At 39.1% G+C, this 22,833-nt stretch overlaps 1 protein-coding gene across 5 annotated transcripts in view; it reads left to right on the forward strand.

Annotated features, from left to right (window-relative positions):
* MRPL1 (mitochondrial ribosomal protein L1) overlaps positions 1 to 22,277 on the forward strand; it is a 37,096-nt gene extending 14,819 nt beyond the window's left edge. For 2 of the 5 annotated variants that reach the window (XM_037896736.2, XM_043544855.1), the window contains 2 exons: positions 13,348 to 13,429; positions 19,347 to 22,277. In XM_037896736.2, the coding sequence (XP_037752664.1) occupies positions 13,348 to 13,429; positions 19,347 to 19,477 (213 nt within the window). In that variant the 3' untranslated portion in view covers positions 19,478 to 22,277. The other 3 variants (XM_043544854.1, XM_037896735.2, XM_037896737.2) reach the window with 3 other exon arrangements.
* The last annotated feature ends 556 nt before the right edge of the window (positions 22,278 to 22,833 follow it).

The following is a 22,833-nucleotide window of genomic DNA, read 5'->3' on the forward strand; positions in this document are numbered from 1 at the left end:
GGATCAAGAATCTTGCAAAGTCTAATTAGAGGGTTCTGCATGTCAGTCAGGATTTGATCCTCTTCTTAAAATTTGAAACTGAAGTTCCATGAACATTTTCCTCATGAGATGTATTGTAAGTTTCATAGAAGTTGAAAATTCCCCTTATGTTCAAGATTTTTTTCTAAAATCTTAGCTCAGCGCTCACAACAGTTTAGCATGTCTTGTAGAAAGTATGGGTCAGATTGTGAGTTCCTCTGGAGAAGGAGGCAAAGAGGGTCAATGACATGGGAAACATATTTGTATGGTAGTGGTGCCTAGGAATCCTGATCAGGGCCTCATTGTGTTAGGTACTGTACAGACACACAACACAAAGATAGCCCAAGGAACTTACAATCTAAATACAAGACAAGAGACAACAGGTGGATACAGAAGGCAGACTGGGGAATTCCAAGGGAACAGTGAGATAATTGAAAACTGTGCGGAATTTGGGATTTCAGGAGTTTGTAGGGAACAAAGCCCTCCCCAATCCCTATGGATCCTTAGGAAAGGGTGAACTCGGATATATGGAGATCTCCACACTAATCATTGTTTGTCTTCTCTTCTTTGATGCACATTTGCTGCAGAGCTCCTGTATGAGCCTTGCAGCTATTTCCCCTGAGGCTGCTAAGCAGCTGCTGTTGTGGGGATCCAGAAGCAATTAATGAAACTCCAAACCTAAGTAACTCTCGCTCAGGCTTCTGTGTGGTAGTCCAAACGATCAACAGGAGACTGTGTGATTGGTGTCCAGCCCTCTGCTCAGCCCCCAGCTGTATCCTGAAACCCCACAGAACCTCTTCCATGTGGAGCCCCAGGAGAGGGCCCATCAGTTGGATGGTAGGGAAAGAGACAGTGCTATGGAAGTGACAAGATCTAGGACACTGCATAGAAATTCAGGGCTCTTCTCCTGAATTCTCCTAGTCTCAGGTGCTAGAATCCTACTTAAAGAAGAGTACATTCTGCTGACTCTCACTACGTAACACAGGTCCTGAGTAGAGTAACATTGAGGTCTTGTCTATGCTAGGCTTTCTTTTCCTGAAACATTTCCCAATGTTGCTAACACTAATGCAGCTCCACAGGTAGGAAAGCTAGTTCAGACAAGACTCTGGGAGCTTGCTGGCTTTTTTACCGCAGTGTCGTGTAGACTTGCTCACTATTAAATAAAGAACTGTTGAATTTAAACCTTGTGAATGATAACATAATTACAAACTGCAGTAAAGGGTAAAGCTGCCTTGCAGTACTCACAATAACAGCACGGTACTTCCAGCCCACCTTTCAATCAAGGTGGCCTTTCTCAAAGAGAAAGCGTAAAAGACTCTCTGCGGTGTTGCTATCTTAAATTGTCCATTAATCTGTTCTGACCTATTTTTCGATGTCACACCTCTCTTCCGCACAAGTCAGCAGTTGTGATGTTTTCCAGTCTAATAAATAATTGAGATGTTTGAGAGGAACCAGAGAAGCGATGACAGCTGTGTTCCGCTCGCAAAATCTGGAGTGATGGAACCTGAGATGGAGAAATCGTGTGTCCCATTTTCCTCCATCTCCCAAAAGGACCCATTTAGCAACCATAATCTTCCAGCTGCAGAGGATAGCATGGGACTATATTTGGACAGTTTTAGAGCTGTTCTTTAAGATGGATAGGTTGCTGCTGATATTACAAAACATTTCCCTTTCTCCAAAGCTGTGTTTGCTGCATTCACAAAATTCTCAGCCTTTCTGACCTAGTAAGTGAGACCAGGAATTTAACTCCTGTCTCCTTTCATCCATGCAAAGTGCTTCCAGAGAGTTGTCTTGAACAGAGGGGCAATCTCTGTACAGTATATTTTGCAGAGTTTAATTTCCTTGAAATAGAAAGTTATAAATGTCCTGTTCTAAAGAATATAGTTGTTAAAGCAGCATCATTTTCATTGGTATGATTAAAGATCTTATGGTTATTTTCTTTATGGATTTCTGGTTTCATTGGTTTATAACTAAACAGTACAAATTTAAATAAAAATGAGTACAAATAAAAAATAGAAGTGTAAATGACATCAGTTGTAAAAACCAACCAATATAAAAGGAAATAGAGTTAAGTCTGAAAACCTGAGATCCTTGCTTCCACTTTTAATGCATACTATTTTTCCCTCCCACAGTAACATGACTTAAGGCCAGAAGTTAGTGCTCTTTTTTTAATCTAGTAGATATTTTGTTTTATGAACTTGTAAAAACCCAGCTGTTGCATTTTGTGTGTTGGCAAGACAAATCCAAGGTAATTTTGTTATGTTGTCTTTGGTAAGACAGAAAACTAATAGACTTAACAATGAATTTTAGTACCTGGTTGAGCTGTTCTTTCTTTCAGGTCTCAAATGTAAGAGCCGTCTTCACATGGAGTTATTCAGGAAAGCTGTTCCTGAATAACTGCATGTGTGGACAATCTCAGCCCAGTATAAGGGTGCCTTGTTCCTGTTTAACTTAGCCCTTGCTAAACAGCTGTTCCTGAATAACTTCATGTGTAGACAAGCCCTGAGTGGGAGAAGTAGTGAGCCTTTTAAAATTATTTAACTTCAGAGGGAGTTGAAGGCAGTAGCACCTTACAGTATTCGGCCCTTGTATTTCTTATTCTTCAAGGAGTTTTGAGCTAGGACCAGGGTGGATTTGATTTAAATCAAATTGATTTAAATCACTAGTCAGGAAGACTCGATTTAATCAAGGATTTCTACATAAAAATGCATTCTTGTTGGTTGTTATAATCTTAATACATATTCTTCACAACTCAGCGATAGATGTAGGTTTCATTTTTAGAAGGTACATACTATACATTTTTAAAGTAATTTATTTTGAAAACTTTTCAGATTAGTTTTACAGCTATGTCAGAAAATGAACAATTGTTTGGTTATTTCATTTACCAAAGGTAATTGAAGCAGATATTTATGAAGTAATTGGGAGGTTAATCATTAATATTCGGAGGATTTTCTTGCCATGCTGTATTAGGAGGAGAACATCACTAGGCCTTGCACTTCTTTGTTGCACTGTTTGCATTTTGCATGCATGCCTGTGTTACCCACAGGTAGAGGAACTTCATTAAAATATTCCCAAACTGGGTCTCTCTTACGGCCTGCTGCCATTATAGATTTTCTCTTCTCGTGAGAGAATGGTATGGTAGATCTCAAATCAGCGAGTGCTTCACTCAGAAAGACCTCTTGACTTCTGGAATATGCTGCTCAGACAGTTTCACTTTTGTTTCTACTGCCTGTCCCTCCCTTCTCATATTTATCTCCAGACTTCTTTTCCTTGTCCAGATCTGTTCCACCCCCAACAATCTTCTTTCTATTCATTGAACTTTTCAAAACTTTGCACTTTGAGAGAGAGGTAAGGGATTGACTTTGTGTACACAAATTTGCAGAGGGACAAGAGGGTTGAGGTCTGTTGTTTCTCACCTCTGTAGTTATTTATTTATTTTAAAACCTTTTTGCTGTTAACAAGCATTTTATCTTTGGAGACCCAAATCCACAGTTTGAGAACTGCAAAACTAAGCATCTCTGATGGTATCTTCTATACTGAGCATTGAGTCCCATTGGGTAGATAGAAAGATTAACCTAAATAATCTATACAGAAGTCCCTGGAACCCCATAAAATTGGGTCCCTAATCCATAAACTATTGGAACTCATTTACAAAACTTTTCTTAAACATTACATGAATATATTGTCTCATACTATAGAATTAGAATTTATAATCCCTATTCCATGATGAGATGTCTTTGAGCTATAATGTATCTTAATTAAAACTATCTTTAGATAGATTTTTTTCCTCAAAAAGCATTTTATCAAAATAATCCGATTTAAATAAAAAAATCCATTTTTTTTCTCTTTTTTTAAAAATATCATTGATTTTTATACACCCTGCTTTCTGGTGTTGGCCATTGCACAATCACAGATCTCCTTGGCTAGGGTGTAAATGCTGTCATGTATGCACAGTTGTACAGTAACTGAAGGAAAGAAAAGCATTGTCAAGCCACTCTTCAGGGATTTTTTTTTTATATTTTTAAAAAATGTAATTAATTTTTATCCACCCTGGCTAGAACTCTAGACAGCATTAATCAGACTGCAGTTTAATTATTCGTATGGAAAAAACCAATGATGTCTCACACAGACTATGCTAGTGATGCCAAAAGACTTAAATGTGGGTTAGAATAAGTAAACAAGTACAGATGGTTGCTCCGAAAGCAGAGTTAAATTATATGATGAAATTAAAATGCCTGCAGTCTTGGGAGCATGTTGGAGCAAGGAAGGACCAAAATGAAATTGAATTAAATGTGTTAGAGTATTGAAGCATCAAGATAAAGGCCTTGTGTATTCTAGCAAACTTTCTGGTCACAATTCTTCTGGATGGTAGCAACAATAGAAACTATAGTGTAGTTAGGACTCAGACTAACCCTATGCTGAGTGGTTAAAAACACTTGAGTCCTGTCCCCATGGTTGCTTCTGTCATTGCTCTCATGGTGAATTACAGCTACAGAGTTGGCTAGCTTACCAGATGCAGGCTGCTACTAGGATAACTGTTGTTCCATTGGTTGAGCAAGCAGCTGGCGGTGGGATACATATACTTTGTCTAAGGCTACAAAACTACAAATGCCATTGTGGTACAAAGCAACCGGAGCATGGCTACCCATTGCCTTACATTAATTGTAAAGGGCCAAATTGTCTCCCATTGTGGTGCTCTGTAGCTATATAGAAGGTAGGAAACTCTCAGTTTCCACCATATTACTGTCATTAGGTTTGTGGGGAGCATTGTTTAGCGCCAGTGAAATAGATAGTGTATCTGTCCCTTTGTTTTGGGGTGACCCGCAGAGATATAGAACCTCGGAAATGATTCCCGCCTACCCCCTAACATTTGCATGACAGTATGGCTTTTGCAGAATCCATGCTCCTGTGTGTTCCTACTGGCTGCTGCTTTGACTCTCCTTTTCCTCCTGTCCTCTGGAGGGGTGGTTCAGGTCCTTGAGGAATACAGGAAATAAGATTGTGCTGATTGAATCAGTGTTCTCGTGCTTGCCGATTCTCCCCCAAACACAAGTTTTCAACCAGTGGACTGACACTGTAAAGAGTGGCAAACAGCACTAGAGGGGCTTTGGACTCAGGGAAAAGAGAGACAGGGTTCCATTCTTGCTGCGGCAATGCCCCCTACCACCATTCTTCTCCTCCTACCCCCCAGTGGCTTTGCAGGGTCGGAATCCCCTGCACTAGTGGAAGTAAAGGGGCTGTTCCAGTTCCTGCTCCTCTTTATATAATGAGATCTTTGACATCCCTGAATATTCTCATAAAGGAGTTTATTATGCCGTGCTCCTGAAATGAAAAACAAAATCACTTACGAGTAGGTGTCCGTAAAGCTTACTATAAAAAGGTGCAATTAATGTTTCACACCAGGAGGGCATTCAAGGGCCCCTTGGTCTGTAGATTTCAGCATACTGAAGTTTCATGTGCTGAAATTAAAAGAATAAATCTGGTTTCGTTTTGAGTATTATACAGACACATCTAGAAGCTGTGTATCATATTGGGATCCTGGTCACTTTCCCACCCCTAATTAGGAGGGGATGTTTACAGGGCAAAAATTGCATGGCAGTTTGAACTCCATGAAGGAGTCTCAACATTCACTCTGAGCTAGGGGGAGAGGACTGCATTTAGACTTGTCCAAAAGAGGCAGTATATGCATAGAGGAGCATTGAACATTACACTTAAATTCGTGTGATAAAGAACCACGGTTGTGGGAAGTTCTCTTCTATTTCTTCCTTACAATGAAATTCTTAGTTGACAAATATTATGCAGACTCTTATGGACTCTCAGCTGTGATGTTGCTTTGGAGGAAATCTATCCAGAGCCCCTTCCTGGGCCTCCTCTCTTTAAACCAATTATGAGTAAAAACGATGGCTGAGAAAAATGCAGCATGAGCACTAAGGACCCATACCTGAGACCCTTACTCAGGCAAATTAAATTGGAGTTCTGCCTGAATAAGGACCACAGGTAGGGTCCTTCGTGTTTACGCTGTATTTCTTTTCCTTATCCAACCTTTTTACTCCGACTTTATTTAAAGAGAGCAGCCACTGTAAGGATCTCAGTGTAGGTTCCTTATGATATACAACATCCTGCCTGTAAGTCCAACTAATGTACAGTGAGAAATTGGCCTGCTTTCTAGTATGTCACTGTGAAATAAGCCATAAATAATCAGCCTCTGTTTTGGGGGCGGACACTTTCTTTTTTTAATGACTGATTTTTAGTAGCAGCTCTTGAAGGTTAGTAAAGTTGGGCCTGCCTTTTATTAATAAGGTCACTAAAATTCTAATTATTTGAGAATGGCTATCTTTATTTTTTTGAGGCTGAGCTCTTATTTTTCATAGGGCAAGCTGTCATAGAAAAACTGAAGGCTGGAAAATGTATTGGCTAAATCGGCACTAATATGTATATGTTCTAGACACCTCACTCAGAAAAAAGATAGCACACAATAAAATGGAAGGTGGATTGATTTGTTCCCTGGTATGGATTATTGCAGGAATGTATCTTACATGCATTGCTGTCTTATATTCAGTTTGCTGCAAAAACAGAAATGATGTCTGAGATTGAGGGCCAGGTATTACCTTCTTCAGAACTCTTGAACATTGCATGAAATGAATTTGACTGAACTGAAAGTGATTGTGAGTTACAACTGCAAAGAGAGAAAAGCTCTTTTCAATGAGATGGTGCTCTGTATTTATTTGTATTTGCTTTGCTTTTTTAGAACAAAAGGCATGGAAACTCAGCTGAGTATGATGAGACTATTAAACACTGGAGAGGAGAGGGCACTTGAACTGACTTTGTGAATTAACTATGAAAAGTAAGATGAGATAGCAATGTCTCAGACTTTTGGAGCAGGGGGAGCAGAAGGGGAAGTCAATCCCCTCTGGTTGGATTATATCATTTAATTTAGCACCAAAGAGGACTGGGCCTTACGTATGCCTATAACTTTGTTCCATTTATTCTTTTTCCTTAACAAGCAACATATTGCTGTGTTTCTAAGAGCACCCCATATTTACCAACCATATCCTCCACAAACTATATCACAACCTGTAGAATTGTGACATGGATTAAATAAATAGGGTTACAGGCTTTGGGGTGTTTTTTGTTTTTGTTTTTTGCTTGTGGAGCACGGGCAAGACAGTTTATAGTAACTCCTCTGGACAGGAAACCTGAAAATGGATATTTACAGGAGGGATGTCCATTTTATTAATTTAGCTGAAGACTTTATTGAGAGAGTGTTTCATAAATGAAACAAAATGGCAAATATCACTCCAGTGCAAGAAATTTCATGGAAATAAGATATATTTTTTGCTACAGGTTTTGTCAATCAAAATTCTTGCAGGCATTTAAATTTGTAAAATAAATTCTAAGTGAAGACCTAATATTTCATGTTCGTGTTAAATTATATAGTATGCACAACCAAACTTTTCCTCTTCAAGAATAATTGGACAACCTATTTGCTAACAAGGCACTAAAATTGGAATGCATTCATACAGTGCTATAGACTTTGAAACAGTTGCGAAACTGTTTGTTTTCCCTCATATCCCATAAAAATCAGAAGGTTGTTCCCTCAGCCTTAACGTAAAACAAATGCATATTCATGTATTGTTATGCCTCTGTAAACTGCAAACTCTTCGCTCTCTAAAAATTCTGCCTCCTTTATTAGAAAATGAGTTTTTTATAAGAAATAGAAGAGGTATGCTATTTAATCCGTGTTGGAGAATTTAAAATCACTTGTTTGGGAGGGAAAAATAGTGGAGGTATGTTGCTTATCCCGTTGGTGTATAGGCTTTTACACATAAGGAGACTGGTTTTTAAAAAAAACAAATAGAAATACATGCTTATATTTTCAAAAGTGGCTAGTGTTTTTTGGATTCCCAATTTGAGACTCCTTTAAGGGCCTAATATTCAGAAAGCGCTGAGTACCTGTCCCCTGAAAATCAGGACCCTTTAAGTTGTCTCAGATTGAGCAACCAAAACTCATTAGTTACATCTGAAAAATTAGGTCTCGGTGCATGAAATGTGGTTCAGATGAGATCGAAGTGTCAAACACAACAGAAGACCATATTGGGAGCATGCAATATCAGTAGGAAAATAGCAGATGAATCTGATGTTTGTACGCCCTCATGAGTTGGAACAGCAGTTTAGTAGTAAGAGAAATGTAGAAGATTTGAGATTATGGTTAGACAGCCTACCTTAATAAGGTACGCCAACACACATGAATGTTGTAACATGGGGTGCATCGACCCCTCTTTCTTAACCTAGTATGGATTTTAATTCTACACTTTTTTGCAGTTTTTTTTCATTAACTTGTTAAAAATCTGTAGTGTGTAAAATTGAACAGCCCGAACATCTCACTTTACAAAGGTACCACTCTTGTGATATCTAAATGTGCGATTTCAATATATTTAAAAAAAAAAAAAAAAAGGGTATTTTGTTGGCTGACTTCATGTGGAAAAGCTGGTATTAATAGCATGCTTACTCCGATATGACAGGGAGGTGTCTTGACTGCTGTTAGGTACTCAAAGTGGGGTAAGGGAGGTGTTACTGGAGACAAGATTGATAAATTCAGAGACTTCAGAGGTTAGAATATATATGCCATCCTCCAACCTTTTACATTAGCACCGCTATTGTGACTGTATAATAACGTTCAGTATCATTCAGCTGCAAAGTAAAATAAGCACATTGCTTTGTGCACATTATTCTGTGCAGGAACCGTGCTTCATTTACTTTAGCTTGCCTTTGAACATTGCACATATCTGTTGTAAAAGCTAGCCACTTACCTTTTTTAAACTCAGTTTGTTACAGAATTATGCAAACAAACCAGGAAATGAGCCGGGGAAAAATAGTACAGGTGACATGTTTAAATGCATTTCACACTTTCTATTTTGGGCTCACTTTAATTTCATAAATCAGATGGTTTTTAGAGTATGTTGATTCTTGCTAATATTTGTATATTATTTGCAAAAATAAACATAGCAGTTACTTTGTTTTTGTGAGCTAATTGATATTTCATTGTCTGTTTTTTCCGGGAGCTTTTATGATGCAAGTCCCAGTTCATCAAACCTAAATCTGTTCTCCAAATTACAGTTGCTCATCTCCCCATCATGCTGAAACAGGCAAAATTTCAGGTTGTGCTTCTATCTTCTTGCCCATTTCAGAATCAAGGACAAAGCCTTCCCTCATCATCTTTACAATATTTGTTTCTGTGGACTTGGTTGGGCCCCTCTTTGGCTCTGTTGCATCTCATTCTATATTTGTTCTTTCTGCCTCTCTGAGTCTTTCAAATATCGGACTCCTCTCTTGGTTCATCCATGTTTTGCTCCACGTGTGGTGTATGCTCTCCCATGCTGTCTCCACTATCTAGAGCAGCTTCATTGTGCCTAACTGGCTTCTTACCTAGTTTCCAATTTTATCCTTCCTGGCCTATGACTCCTAACCCTCTTTCTGATTAAAAAAACAATCAAATCCTTTTTCTTAGAGCCTTCTATTTTCTCCATGCTTAATTCTGACATCTGACTCTTGCATGCCACCGCTCTCCTGCCATATCCTCAGAAGCCACATGTATATGTAATTGAATTGTCTGATGATTAAGTCCATACAATGGACTCAGGTGTGATGCATTTGTATGAATGACATAAACTAAATATTTTAACTCATATTTCAAGCTTGTGATATAATATAAGACACCTTTTTATACATTTCCTATTTGCATATCCAGACAGTGGAATAATTTTGAAAATAAACTTGAAATTAAAAAAGTAAATTAGTTATGCTTTGGTTGAATTTGCATTTTATGACTGACACATTTTGAAAATAATGCTGTCTGCCCTCATGATGCAAGTTATTAATGAATTTGGACACTTGGGAGGCTTATCTGCACAAGCTGGGGACATTGCATGAAGTACTTTTCCAGGGAATAATGCTAAAAAGTAATAATAAAGCGATCTCCCTGGCTGGTACAGAGAGTGTGTACATGTGCTAGGCTATACATCAATACTGAAGTATTCCTTTAGACTAATCTAAACACTAACCTATTGGATTGTAAAGCCCCTATCTGGTCTGTACTACCGTTTTGTAAACTATAGCACAGTTAGGCTTTGTCTACCAGCGGCCTACTGATCAGGGAAACTGTGTTAGCGCCTTAAGCAAGAATAATAATGAAACGCTGTTTCCCTAGGGGTATGTCTGAATGGGCATAAAAGGTGTTGACGCAATCCAAAAAAACCCATTATGATTCAGGATGACTTATTTGAAGCGGTTTTAACTGGCAGTGTTGTAACCTACCCTAGAGCAATGGTTCAGATATGTTAGCTTGCACTTTAACAGAGCTTTTCAATCTTATTGAGCTAACACAATTGAAAAACGCTTTTTGCCTGACAAGGCAGGCCTAGAATAACATTGGTTCGTCAGCTACTGTAAAGAGGGTCTTAGAGTAACTATGATCAGAAACTGGTGGATTAGTTAATCAAATAAAGTGTATCAGATGTGGTAGTAATGTCTTTAGCTACTGCAGTTCTCTAATGCTTTTGTGAATCAAAACATGAGGTTTTGCTTAGTTTCTCAGCACCAGTTGACACTTGTTTTAAAATTAGGCTATGGGTTTGTTTCAGGGAGACTGAACTGCAAACGGCAGTATTTTTTTTCTTGCTAATTCTTATGGGTATTTGCATTTTTCTTAAATGGTTAAGGAAACTTTTAATTAATTACAGTAGGACCTTTGTAATCCCACGTGAGATGACATGATAAACTCCAGCCATCGAATAGCGTGGCGGTTGCGCACTGTGCATCATGAAAGACTATTTGGCTTTACACTGTACCAGACAACTGCATGCCACTATACTAGATGAACGCTTATATGAGAGCGAAGAGGAAGTAACTGATGTGATGTGCGTTAAAATGAAGCGTGTTCTTTGTCAAATGAAAGTGACCTTTTAAAAGCACATCCATGTTTGGGACAGTGTGACCCCGGGGACTGGAAGTCTAGGAGACTTGCATCTGATTTTCAGATTTATCATGGCTTGTTCTATGACTTTGGGGAGGTCACTTCATTCTTTGCCTGAGCTTTCCTGTCCATCAAATTCAGAAGATTCTTCTTCACCTTTTTGAAGTGCTTTAAGAGCTATAAATGAAAAGCTCTATATGAATGCTTAATATTAATTATTAGTGTAAGTAGCTGAGTTCCCTGGTCATCCACCCCTTCCACCTCCTGCTTTCTTTGTCTTCTCTTTTAGGGTGTACTGTACTCCTTTTATTACTCATTCCATTGAAAAGACTTATAAAGGATGTTGTATTTAGAGCAAACTGCTAATGCTAATATATCTTACTGATTGTTTTAAACTTACTTTTATAGAACAAATGCAAAGCAGCTCATTCAGAATGTAATTAAGAATCACTGCAATTCTGAACATCAATGTAAAAATAGGTACTTAAAATATAATTTACGTTATGAGGTTTTTTATTGTTACCCTTACAATTTCTTGTGCTTTATTTAATCTGCCCTTATGTTGAATTTCCTTCTTGTGTTGAATTGCTTGCTTTACCAATAGAATAAACTGCAGTAATGGCAGTTTTCATAGCTATTGCTTTACTGCTGCCTTAATGCATTATTTAGTTGGCTTTCAAAGTGTTACTTGAAAAAATGAATACTAACTGGATTGGATACCATAGGACCATTTGACCTTCACGCTGAATACCTGTTAAAAGAGCATAAAGAAAGGTTAATGTATCAAATTGGGGGAATGTGTCCACTAGGGCAGTGCTACTCAAAGTGGTGGTCCACGGACCGGTGCCGGTCCGCGAGCCATCGGCTGCCTGTCTGCGCACACATTGGAAAAAAAATTGCCGGTCCCCCACATCAGATAGTTGAGAAGCACTGCTCTAGGGTACCAAAGGAGCTTGTCTTAGTGTTGTCGTCATTAATTGTTTGGAAGAGGGAATAAACAGCCCATTAGTGAAATCCACTATGTTGCAAACTCCATTGGGGACAGAGAAATAATATAAAGAAAAGAAGAGAAATTAAAAACATGGACAGAAAATAACATAAGGCGATTGAGCTTCAAAACATACAACTCATAAGCGTAAGGAAAGTAATTGAAAACGTACTCGATGGCAGGGACGTTTCTGGGAAACGGAAATGCTGAGTGAAACCTGTTGGTGATAGCGGAGAGCAAATTAAACATGAGACTGCAAGACCTTATTGTAACAAAAACGTGAATGCAATTTTGGGCGGCATGTATTGCGGCATCCCAGAGCCAGAGGTAATAGTTAGTCTTCATATGTCTCTCTCTCTCTCTCTCTGGCTTTGATGTAACTAAATCTGTAACAATGTGTTCGGTTTGGGGTACCTCATTACTAACAAGATATTGACAAGTTAGAGGGAGCTCAGACAAGAACACCAATAATTTAGGGGTTTGGTTGGGATTTGAGGAAAGATGAAAAGAGCTACATTTTTACTTAGCTAAGGCCTCGATCCAGCAAAGCATTTAAGAATGTATGTAGTCCCATTGACGTTGGGGCTACTCGTGTGCTTGAAATTTTACGTACTTGCTTAAGTGTTTTGCTGAATGAGGGCTTTCGCGATCGCAAATGGAGATATAAATCTACAACCGTTTGAAGGGTGGAAATGCCACCAATGGACAAAAATCAGAGTGGATGGTTATGGCTAGAACCTACAAGTGATGGCCAAAAATGAGGAAGGAGCTCTTTTGGCTTCACATCATCTGAGTGAGATACAGTAAATTGTGGAAAAATCTCCAAGAGTGGGGTGGTGGAAACACTATTTCATAGGGCACTTAAATCTAGAGTGGGGAAGAACGCTAGAAAATATGCTGTGAAGTCATCTACCTGCCAATGCAGGATTGTTCCTTAATAGACATCTCTAACGCCAATAAATTTATGTAAAAAGTGTTGCTTTCGAAAATAGATTTGAAGTCATCCACACATTGTTCAAGGAAAGAGGTTTGAAAATGGTTTTACATTTATTTTCACCAAAGTGATTGTGCATGTTTAATCTTGAGCATCCTGGTTTACCATCTGAGAACATGGATGTGTACATGTGACTATGGTGTCACGTGTACCTGCCACTAAGTTACTGGTTTACTTAAATGTTTCTCTTCACAGCGGGGTATCTTCTTGCTAATGTCACTAATGGAATTGGTAATTCTTGACATCTTAAACCAAGGGAAATTTTTTAAATTCAGATACCCAAAACACCAATTAAATATTTACCCAACCACTTTTAATTTTATTAATCATCAGCACTTGTTTCTGTATAATTAATTTTGCATTAACCTCTTTCAGCTGGATATGCCTAATGAGCAGATAGTTGCCAATCTGGATGCAATTATTAAGGATGTCTGTACATACAAGCCATTGAGCTATGGTAAGTAGTTTTTCCTTTAGGCTCTTAATTGAAGTTAAAGCAAATTACATAAATTAAGTAATAAGGAAGCACTCTTCATCACTAACTATTGCCAAACACCCTACAAACACACATCACTTCATCTGCCTTTAGGATGGAGGCAGCTTTTCAGCCCTGATCCACCATGTTACTTAAACTTTACACCTAGCTTTAAGCATATGAGTGGTCCCCTTGAGCACAGAAGCACTATTAATGTGTGCCTTGCCAAATCAGGAGTTTAGCATTGCTATGCACTAAAGGACAGCATAGGTCAGAAAATAAGCAACATTACCATACCCAACTGAGCTTGCAGGGAAGACGGTTACATAGGACTTAGTGGAATTTGGTCAGGTCGAGGGGGTTGCCAAGCTAGAAGTTTAGGAAAGAATAAGCAAGCAGAAAATTCTTTCCAGGCCTCTGCATCAATTCTACACCACTGGTGGATGCCTCTTGCACTGTTGTGAGCCTTTATGCGGGTTGGATGTATGGATTCCAGGGCCAGTGTTCATCGGTGGTTCTACCCGACGTGGCTGCACTTCACCAGAGGTTCTGGGGTCACACATCAGCCACCTGTGCAGAGAACTGTCACCGGCCATATTTTTGCTGTTGATATTACAAATTTGTCAGTTTATTTTCTGTTACCTTTCTAAGCAATAGGATAAGGTCACTTGTGAATAAAAATCTAGTCCACTTGTTTCCTACAGGCTTCCGAGAAGAATTGGCTGTGCTCAGTGTTTTTAATTTATAATCCTAACAATGGGTTTCAGCCGTGTTAGTCTGTATTCACAAAAAGAAAAGGAGTACTTGTGGCACCTTAGAGACTAACCAATTTATTTGAGCATAAGCTTTCTGAGCTACAGCTCACTTCCTGCAGCATGCTCTTTTCATTGTTGACTTCATCATAAAGTAAACTCGCAGTGAATAGTTTCTGCATGATTGGAGGAACAGGAGTGGTTAATCAGCACAATAGTTTTAGAAAAAACAGCCTGATGATTGGTTGTTTTAAATAGAACCTCCAGTACACCTCTGTCTAATGTTAAATGCCTTGTCTTTACTTTTAACCTTTATATTGCTTTACACAATCAGTGATTCTTCCCACTCTACTTTTTGTAGAAAATGCTCCCCCTACCATGCAGCACTTGTGCTCACCTCTCACTGTTGTTACATGTTATCTGTGGTGCTTGAATTCCTGGCACGATTTTATTTCTTTCCTATAGAAAATAAACTTTTTTAAAGGGTTCAGTGTTTTAGAAAATATGTGGCTGATTGGATCACCCGAAGGATTAGCCAGGCATCCTGACTTTCCAAGGTGTTTTGATAACTACATCAGTCTAATAAAGTGGACATAAGCTGCTGGAGTGGCTCAGTGGTGAGGAAGAGTCAGTTTTGCTCTTCAGTGACTAATCCTTGCGACTTTAGTGTGTGGTGGTTACCACAAGGGGGTAAATTTATTTTAGCTTCCTAAAAGTCAAACTTTAACCTAGGTGTAACAACTGAAAGGTGATGTACAAAATCTACCATTCGAAGTAGTTGCTGCTAGTTTCCTGTTTTCCATTCCTCTCAAGCCCCCCTGTGCACAAGGTATAACAACCAAAAGTTATAGGATGTTTTCTTTACCATATGTGCACATAACCATGTCATGGAACATGCATGCTTAGTGTATAGCTCTCCTTATGAAAAATTAAAAATGTTCACCAAATTAAGATTGCAGATTCATATGTTGCAACATAAAATAATTTGGATTCATACTTCCCCCAAAGAAAACCTAATGGATTTGCTTTTCTTTGGTTCCTTTTGTAGAAAGGCTCATTCTCCATTCAATACCAGGAGTCCAGCTGGCATGGGGAAGTTGTTGGTGTTTTTCCATTAATGAATGTTTGGAATATAAATGACTAATTTATCTGTAGATCTGCAGATAAGTAAAATTAATTCTGCTGTGTTCCATATCCCTGAGCCAAAAATATGAAATCTAAGATTATTTTTTCTTGCCTGACATACCTAATAAAAAATCAAAGAAATGCCAGCTTCCCTGCAGTCAGCGACATTGTATATTAACATTGAGTTGCACTTAGCATGGCGGGAGAAAGATTAACTGTTCTAAATGAGAAATTTTAAATCATCACAAACAGAGCTACACGGGAATAATGATAACAGAGATGAATATTTAATCAAAGTGGTGATTACTTTGGGACTAGAGCAATATTGTGTGTGTTTGCAGCACGCTTGAAGTTTGCATTATTACATTATTTGCCTTATTTATTATATTTCAATGCAGTATTCCATTTAAACGCCTTATTCAGTCAATTTGCAATGCTTTATTCTATTGCTTGCATTTTTTAGCACCAGCCATACATTTAGTGCTATCAAATTTTGTCATTTCCCCTTTTGATATTTCCCTCCCTGATTCCTGACCTTCCACATCAAATGGACCACGAAGCCCCTGGCTTTTCCTTCTCACTCCCCTCTCACCCTAACTAGGAATTTAGAACCACCAGAGCCCTCACCACCTTGTTCTCCAGGTGCAAGGCACACTTCTTTGACCTTGCCGTAGCTAATATAAACACAGAGCATACTGTACTTATAACTTATTTAAAAACACAGTGAAAAACACTCCACAGCATGCACTTCCCCGTGGGAGAGGATATGGGAGAGAGTGAACTGCATGTGACAAACGTTGGTCACATCACTTAATGTTCTACTGGAGGACGCTCACGTTATGGTGATGAGGGAAGCTTAAAAACCTGTATAACCCAAACAGAAGCCTGATCTCTCTCCTTTTCACAGGAGTGGGGCTTCCCAGCCCCTCAGCAAGCTCTCCATTACTGTTGAACCTCATTCCTTTTGTGCTTTTGAAGGGGCCTCCAGGTAGGGTCAGACTTCCCTGTCTACCCTTTTTCCCCTTTCAGGTGTGTGGCTGTGCTCACCAGGTGCTCTACCTTCCTCTCTCGCTGTCAGGTGATGTCTGTGGGGTAATGCTGACCTGGACCATATTTCTTCTGAGCGGAAATATGGACCATGCAACATCGAGGTTGATTGCAGGAGTGCTGTTCTTTATTTTCATTCTGCTCAAACGTGAAGAAGAGCTCTGTGAGATGCATATCTCTTTGGAGGTGTAACACGTTTCCTCTGTCTGATTGAGCTTTTACTCTAGAGCTCTGCCCTGTTACTCCACTCTGCCCACTTGAGTTAGTTCCCACCATCCTGGAAAATAGGTGGAGCCTCTCTAACTGGTCAAAGTGGGTATTAATTAATAGGTATATAGCCTCAGTTTGAAATGAGCTTTTTTTATGATCAGGGAAAATTATGTACATTACTGTACAATTTTCAAAACTCCCAGTGACGTATTTAGGAACCTAAGTTACTTTTGAAAATGTTACCCTAGGATTACATGTTTGATTGCAAGAACAAGCAGTTTATAGGCTGCTAAGGCATCTGCATTATATACCGCAGTACTGCTCCAGTCAGAATAACTGAACCATAACTATATTGATTTTGAATGAATCTGTAAAATTTTAAAAACTGCAGTACTTCTCTCATAAATACACACACGTCTGTAACATACTCAGATAATTAGTATGTAAGGTCCCCTGGGAAGAAAATGTAAGGGAAAAAGGAATTCAGAAGCGTTAGTAGTTTCTCAGAGTAAATATTTAAGGCAACAACAAACTATCCTAATGCAAAGAAATATAGGAAGAATCGTAAGATGGCTCGAGCAGGAGCTCTTTACGTTACCTGAAAATCAAAAAGGATTACTACAAAAAAGTGGAATCATGGGCATAGCTAGAGATCAGTATTATAAATAGCCCAAGCAGCTCGGGACAAAATCAGGAAAGCAAAGGCACAAAATGAGTTGCACTGAGCAAGGGACGTAAAAGGCAATGAGAAGAGGTTCTATAAATGCATTAGGAGCAAGAGAAAGATGAAGGAAAATGTAAGTCCACGATTTACAAGGGAAGGAGAGCTACCAGTGGACAACATCAAAAAGGCTGAAGTGTTTAATGCCTATCCTGCTTCAGTCTTCTCTTAAATAAATAATAATAAATAAAAAGTTAATGGTGACTACTAGATGCTTAACACAGTATTAACAAGGAGGGAGGCAAGAATAGGGAATGGACAGGTTAAAGAATATGTAGATAAATGAGATGTATCTAAGGCGGGGCCTGAGGAAATTCACCCTCGGAGCCATAAAGAACTAGCTAAAGCAATCTCGGAGCCATTAGTGATTATCTTTCAGAACTCCGAGGAAGGGTGAGGTCCCAGAGGACTGGAGAAGGGCAAATGGGATACCTGTCTTTTAAAAAGATAACACAGAGGACCTAAAGAATTAGAGACCAGTCAGCCTAACTTCAGTACTTGGAAAGATACTGGAACAAATTATTAAACTACAAATTTGTAAGCACCTATTGGATAATAGGATGATAAAATAGCCTACAGGGATTTGTCAAGAACAAATCATGCCAAACCAACCAAATTTTCCTTTTTGACTGGGTAATTTGGCCTAGTGGATGGAGGGGGAGAAGTAGACATGATTTATCTCCATTTTAGTAAAGATTTTAGCTCAGTCCCACATGACATTCTCATAAGCAAACTAGGGAAATGTGGTCTAGATAAAATTACTATAAAGTGGGTTCACAACTGGTTGAAAGACCAGACTCAGAGTAGTTATCAATGGTTCGCGGTCCAACTGGGAGGACATACTTAGTGGGTCTTGCACAGGTCTGTTCTGATCAGTATTTTAATTAATGACTTGGGTAATGGAGTGGAGACTGTGCTTCTAACATTTGTGGATGATACCAAGTTGGGAGGTGTTGCAAGCACTTTGGAGGACAGGATTAGAATTCAAAATGACCTTAATAAATTGGAGAATTGGTCTGAAATCAACAAGATGAAACTCAGTAAAGACAAGTGCAAAGTACTACACTTAGGAAGAAGAAATTAAATGCACAACTACAAAATGGGGAATAACTGGCTAGCCAATAGTACCCCAGAAAAGGATGTGGGGGTTATACTAGATCACAAATTGAATAAGAACCAGCAATGTGGTGCAGTGGCAAAAAAGGCTAATATCATTCTGGGGTAGACTAACAGGAGTGTCATATAAGACATGGGGGTGATTGTTCCACTGCTCTTGGCACTGGTGAAGCCTCAGCTGGAGCACTATGTCCAGTTTTGAGTGCAACACTTCAAGAATCTTGTGGACAAGTTGGACAGGGTCCAGAACAAACCTGATCTGTGGGGAAAGGTTAAGAAAACTGGACATGTTCAGTCTTGAGAAAAGAAGATTGGGGGGGAGGGAGAAAAACCTGAGAACAGTCTTCAAATATGTTATGGGCTGTCAGAAAGAGGACTGTGATCAGTTGGTCACCGTGTCCTCTGAAGGTCAGACAAGAAGCAATGGGCTTAATTTTCAGCAAGGGAGATTTAGATTAGATATTGGGGAAAAATAACTTCCTAATTATAAGGGTAATTAAACACTGGAATAGGCTTCCAAGGGAGATTGTGGGATCCCCGTTGTTGGAGGGTTTAAAGTCCAGGTTAGACAAACATCTGTCAGGGATGATCTTAGATATCCTTGGTCCTGGCTCAGCTCAGGGGGCTGGACTAGATGGCCTTTCAAGTTCCCTGCTAGCTCTGCATATCTCTGATTCCATGTCTGTGTATAAGCATCATATCAGCACCAGTGTAAACTGACAACATTGTGGTTGAGAAATAAACAAAATGGAGATCAGGTTGTCCCCCAAGACATTCTTTAACCCCGTACGGCTTGGTGATACTGCTTGTCTTTAACAACTGATAGGAAGTAGGGGTGGATATGGCATACATCACAAGGTAAGTCAGCCTGCAGGTATCAAAAATACTAGAATAATTCAGAAGTTATTTTCTGTGTTTTGTTTTTTAGGCCCATTTGTGCAGCGCTTGATTATTCGAAGTTCAACCAGTGAAGGTTTACAACTAAATCTAAAGCGTTTTCTTCCTCAAGTAGAGGAAGTGGACAAAGAAGATGTTAAAGAAGCAGAAGCTCCAAGATAGCCTGCCAGTGTATTATACTGCAAATTCTCCTAACATTTTCTATTCAAGAATTCCCAGGAGTATTTAAAAATATGTTTTCCTATTAGTTTGTTTGTTTACTCTCAGAAATTGGTGGTGTAGCCCTGATCTCATCTTTTTTTAAAAAGTTAATAAATGTCATGTTTGAGATTTCATTTTTAATTCCTGCAGTATCAAAGGTACCTTTAGACTTTGAGCCACTTTGTTTCCTCCGTGTGCAGGTGAAAGCTTTCATCAAGTTCAGTTTGTTACACATTGTATTGTAATTTAACCAAAACTTACTTTATTATAAATTCCCATCATTATTGTATAACCTTCCAGGGCAATAGTCTCATAATTATGCATGCTTAATTCTTCATTAGTACTATTGGGAATGATGAGCCCAGTCCTTCAAGGTGCTTAGTATGCTCTATTCCAGTTGAAACCAATGGGAATAGAGTACTTGGCACTTTGCAGGATTGGGTCCTGTGTAAGCTTTAATGCACGATAGTTGAAATAGGTCATTTTGTGGGAGATGGATGTAGGTTTACTAGACAGAAGTGGGTCACATTCTACTTTCTGTAACACCAGTATAAAAATGGAATAACTCCACTGCAGCCAGTTGGTGTTACTCCTGAAATTTGCTGGAAATATCGTTCTGCTCTGCACACAGGGGGAGGGGATTGCAAGGAGGTATAAGATTTTTTTTTGCACTTCTGCGATACATGGGCCTTTGAATGGAAGGATAGCCCCTGAGATAAGAGGTACTTATCTTTTGTTAAGATGAAGACATTCTGTTAAAGGAAGAGAGAGAGAGAGAGAGATCTCATGTGGATATACATAAATATCCTGTTTGTTCAGTTCTAAAACGGTTAACGACTGGAGCTTGGGTTCTAGGACTCTGCGAGGGGGCAGGATACCAGATCTGTAGCCTGAGCTGAACATCTACACTGCAGTTAGACAGCCCCTTAGCCTGAGGCCTGTGAGCCTAAGTTAACTGGCATGGGCCAGCTGCAGGTGTCTAATTGCAGTGTAGACATACCCTGAGAAGGCTCCCCCCGCATCTGACACTATAGAAGACACACACACACACACACACACACCCCGCATGGGGGGCTGGGCACAGTGAAGCCTGTGGGGAGTGCTGTTCCTGAGGTCATCTGTTTGCTTGCAGGGATTTCCTTGCATAAGAATGACAATAGGTAGCATTCTTACATAGATTTCCCATGCAGACTCTGTAACAGCCCTGGGGTTGTAGAACATGTGTGAGTGGGGAATGAGTAGTATCTGGGAGCTGTATTGCTATGGGCATAGTGATGGGCCAGACCTGCATGTGTGCACTGCAGTTTGTAGAATTTACCTGACTACTTCAGGACATCTGTGCATCTGGCGGCCCAGAGCCCCCTGACAGAACAATGTAAAGGAAACTCAGTGACTTTCCTGTCTCTTCTGCATGCTTTACCTGCATGATCCTTCAATTCTTGGCCAACAAAAATGATTATTAGAGTTGGCTGAAAGATGTTTAATTGAGAGATGGCTTTTTTATGTGAAAAATATGTAAAAAGAAATTGATCTGCTATAAGTAAATGAAAAATTGATAGTTTTTGATTGATTACAAAAACTCAAAAATTGGGACTGGTTTCAAACCCCTTAAACTGCAAACAGCTTTGGAATTTTTTGCAGAATTAGTGTTTAACTTTTTTGACCAGCTGTAGAGTTATGCAATCAGTTGAATCAATAACACTGAAAGCTTTTGGCACCAACTAGCAGTTACTATTAATCATTGTAATTCAAAAATTGACCATTATATTTACCTCAGAGTTGATGTGATTAATATGGTACATGTGGGCTGTAATTAAATGTCTTTTTTTCTCCCCAACATACTGTTTGAGTAAAAGCTTTGATTCTGTAGCATGAAAACATGAAATTTTAAGTAGTTGACCAAAAATAATTTTACTCCACTTTACTGTGTATAAAAACAAACAAAAACCGCTCTACCAAAGCATTATCAACTCACTGATCATAACCAGTAGGTGGCATTCATCTTCTGTGCAGAACAGTTCAACTTAATTTGTCATTCTGTGTTTTCTCACGTCCTCAAAGCACAGATCAAGAAAATTGAGACCAAGAACTTTACGTGATTCAGAATGGAAACTGGATATTTATATGAATATCCAGAAATCTAGAGTTTTCAATGACAAAAATATTAAACCTTGTGGTCCAGGGTCTAAAACAATCTCTCAATACTAGCGATCAGGATGAGGCCTAATGTAGGAGGCAGATAATCCCGCATCCTTCTTCTGAAGTATCTAACTACTGTCAGAGACAGGATGCTGGTCCATGTGGACCTTGCCACCTGATCCATTGACCCCCTCAAATCAAAGGGAGTCCTTCTATTGACTCTTTCAGGCAGGAGGTGAATAAATACTGTCTTGGTTTGGAGATAAAATCCAGTGAGACTTTGTTGCACGATACTTTTTCCCTCAAGTAATCTTTTTTGCCACCAAAAATTTTACCAAGATATGAATATTAAGACCTGGGTTAATTTGATGTTCATGGAAGTGAGTGGCTGACATTACTAGCAAAAATAGTGTCCAATTATGTGATGTGTTTGAAGATGTAGACTCTCATCTGCTAGGCTGAAACAACCAACTTACTTTAAATGTTGACTAAATTAGGAGTTGGACCAAATTCCAGAGAGTTGACAAGCTAATCCACTGTATCACCTGTCCTTATAGAAATGTCTGTATTCTAGTTTAAAGTAGTGGAAATATAGATATTAAAACAATCTGTAAATGTCATAGATAAAACTTTTTGCCTTTTTTTTCCCATTTTTAGCAGAAGTTAGAATAAGTTGTAAGGTATTTCTTATAGCACTTGGGAAGCTCTGGCATATTAACCTATGAGCCACTGCTTTTGGCAACAACCAATGGATGGAAGGGGGAGAAAATTCATACATAGAATTGTTCGCCTTTTCCTGTGATTTGATTCAGTTATATCTCTGTCACCCACTGGATGCTCTCTGACCACGGGATGTGGTGTCCACTGAATTCTTCTGTATACTGTGACGAGGCAAGGCAAGATGGCTATAGAAAAGTAGTGGGAGACAGATATATTAGCTCCAGGCTAAACAAATCCCTGGTACCAGGATAAGTTAAATGGCAGCTGCTCTAGGTCAATTAAGACACCTGGGGCCAATTAAGAACTTTCCAGAAGGCAGGGAGAATGCTAGGTTGATTGGGACACCTGAAGCCAATCAGGGACTGGTTGAAACTAGTTAAAAGCCTCCCAGTTAGGTGGGGGTAGATGTCAGGAGCTGTGGGAGGAAGTTGCGCTGTTGGAGAGACTGAGCAGTATGC

The sequence above is a fragment of the Chelonia mydas genome, chromosome 4 (assembly GCF_015237465.2).
Source record: "Chelonia mydas isolate rCheMyd1 chromosome 4, rCheMyd1.pri.v2, whole genome shotgun sequence".
Lineage (NCBI taxonomy): Eukaryota > Metazoa > Chordata > Testudines > Cheloniidae > Chelonia > Chelonia mydas.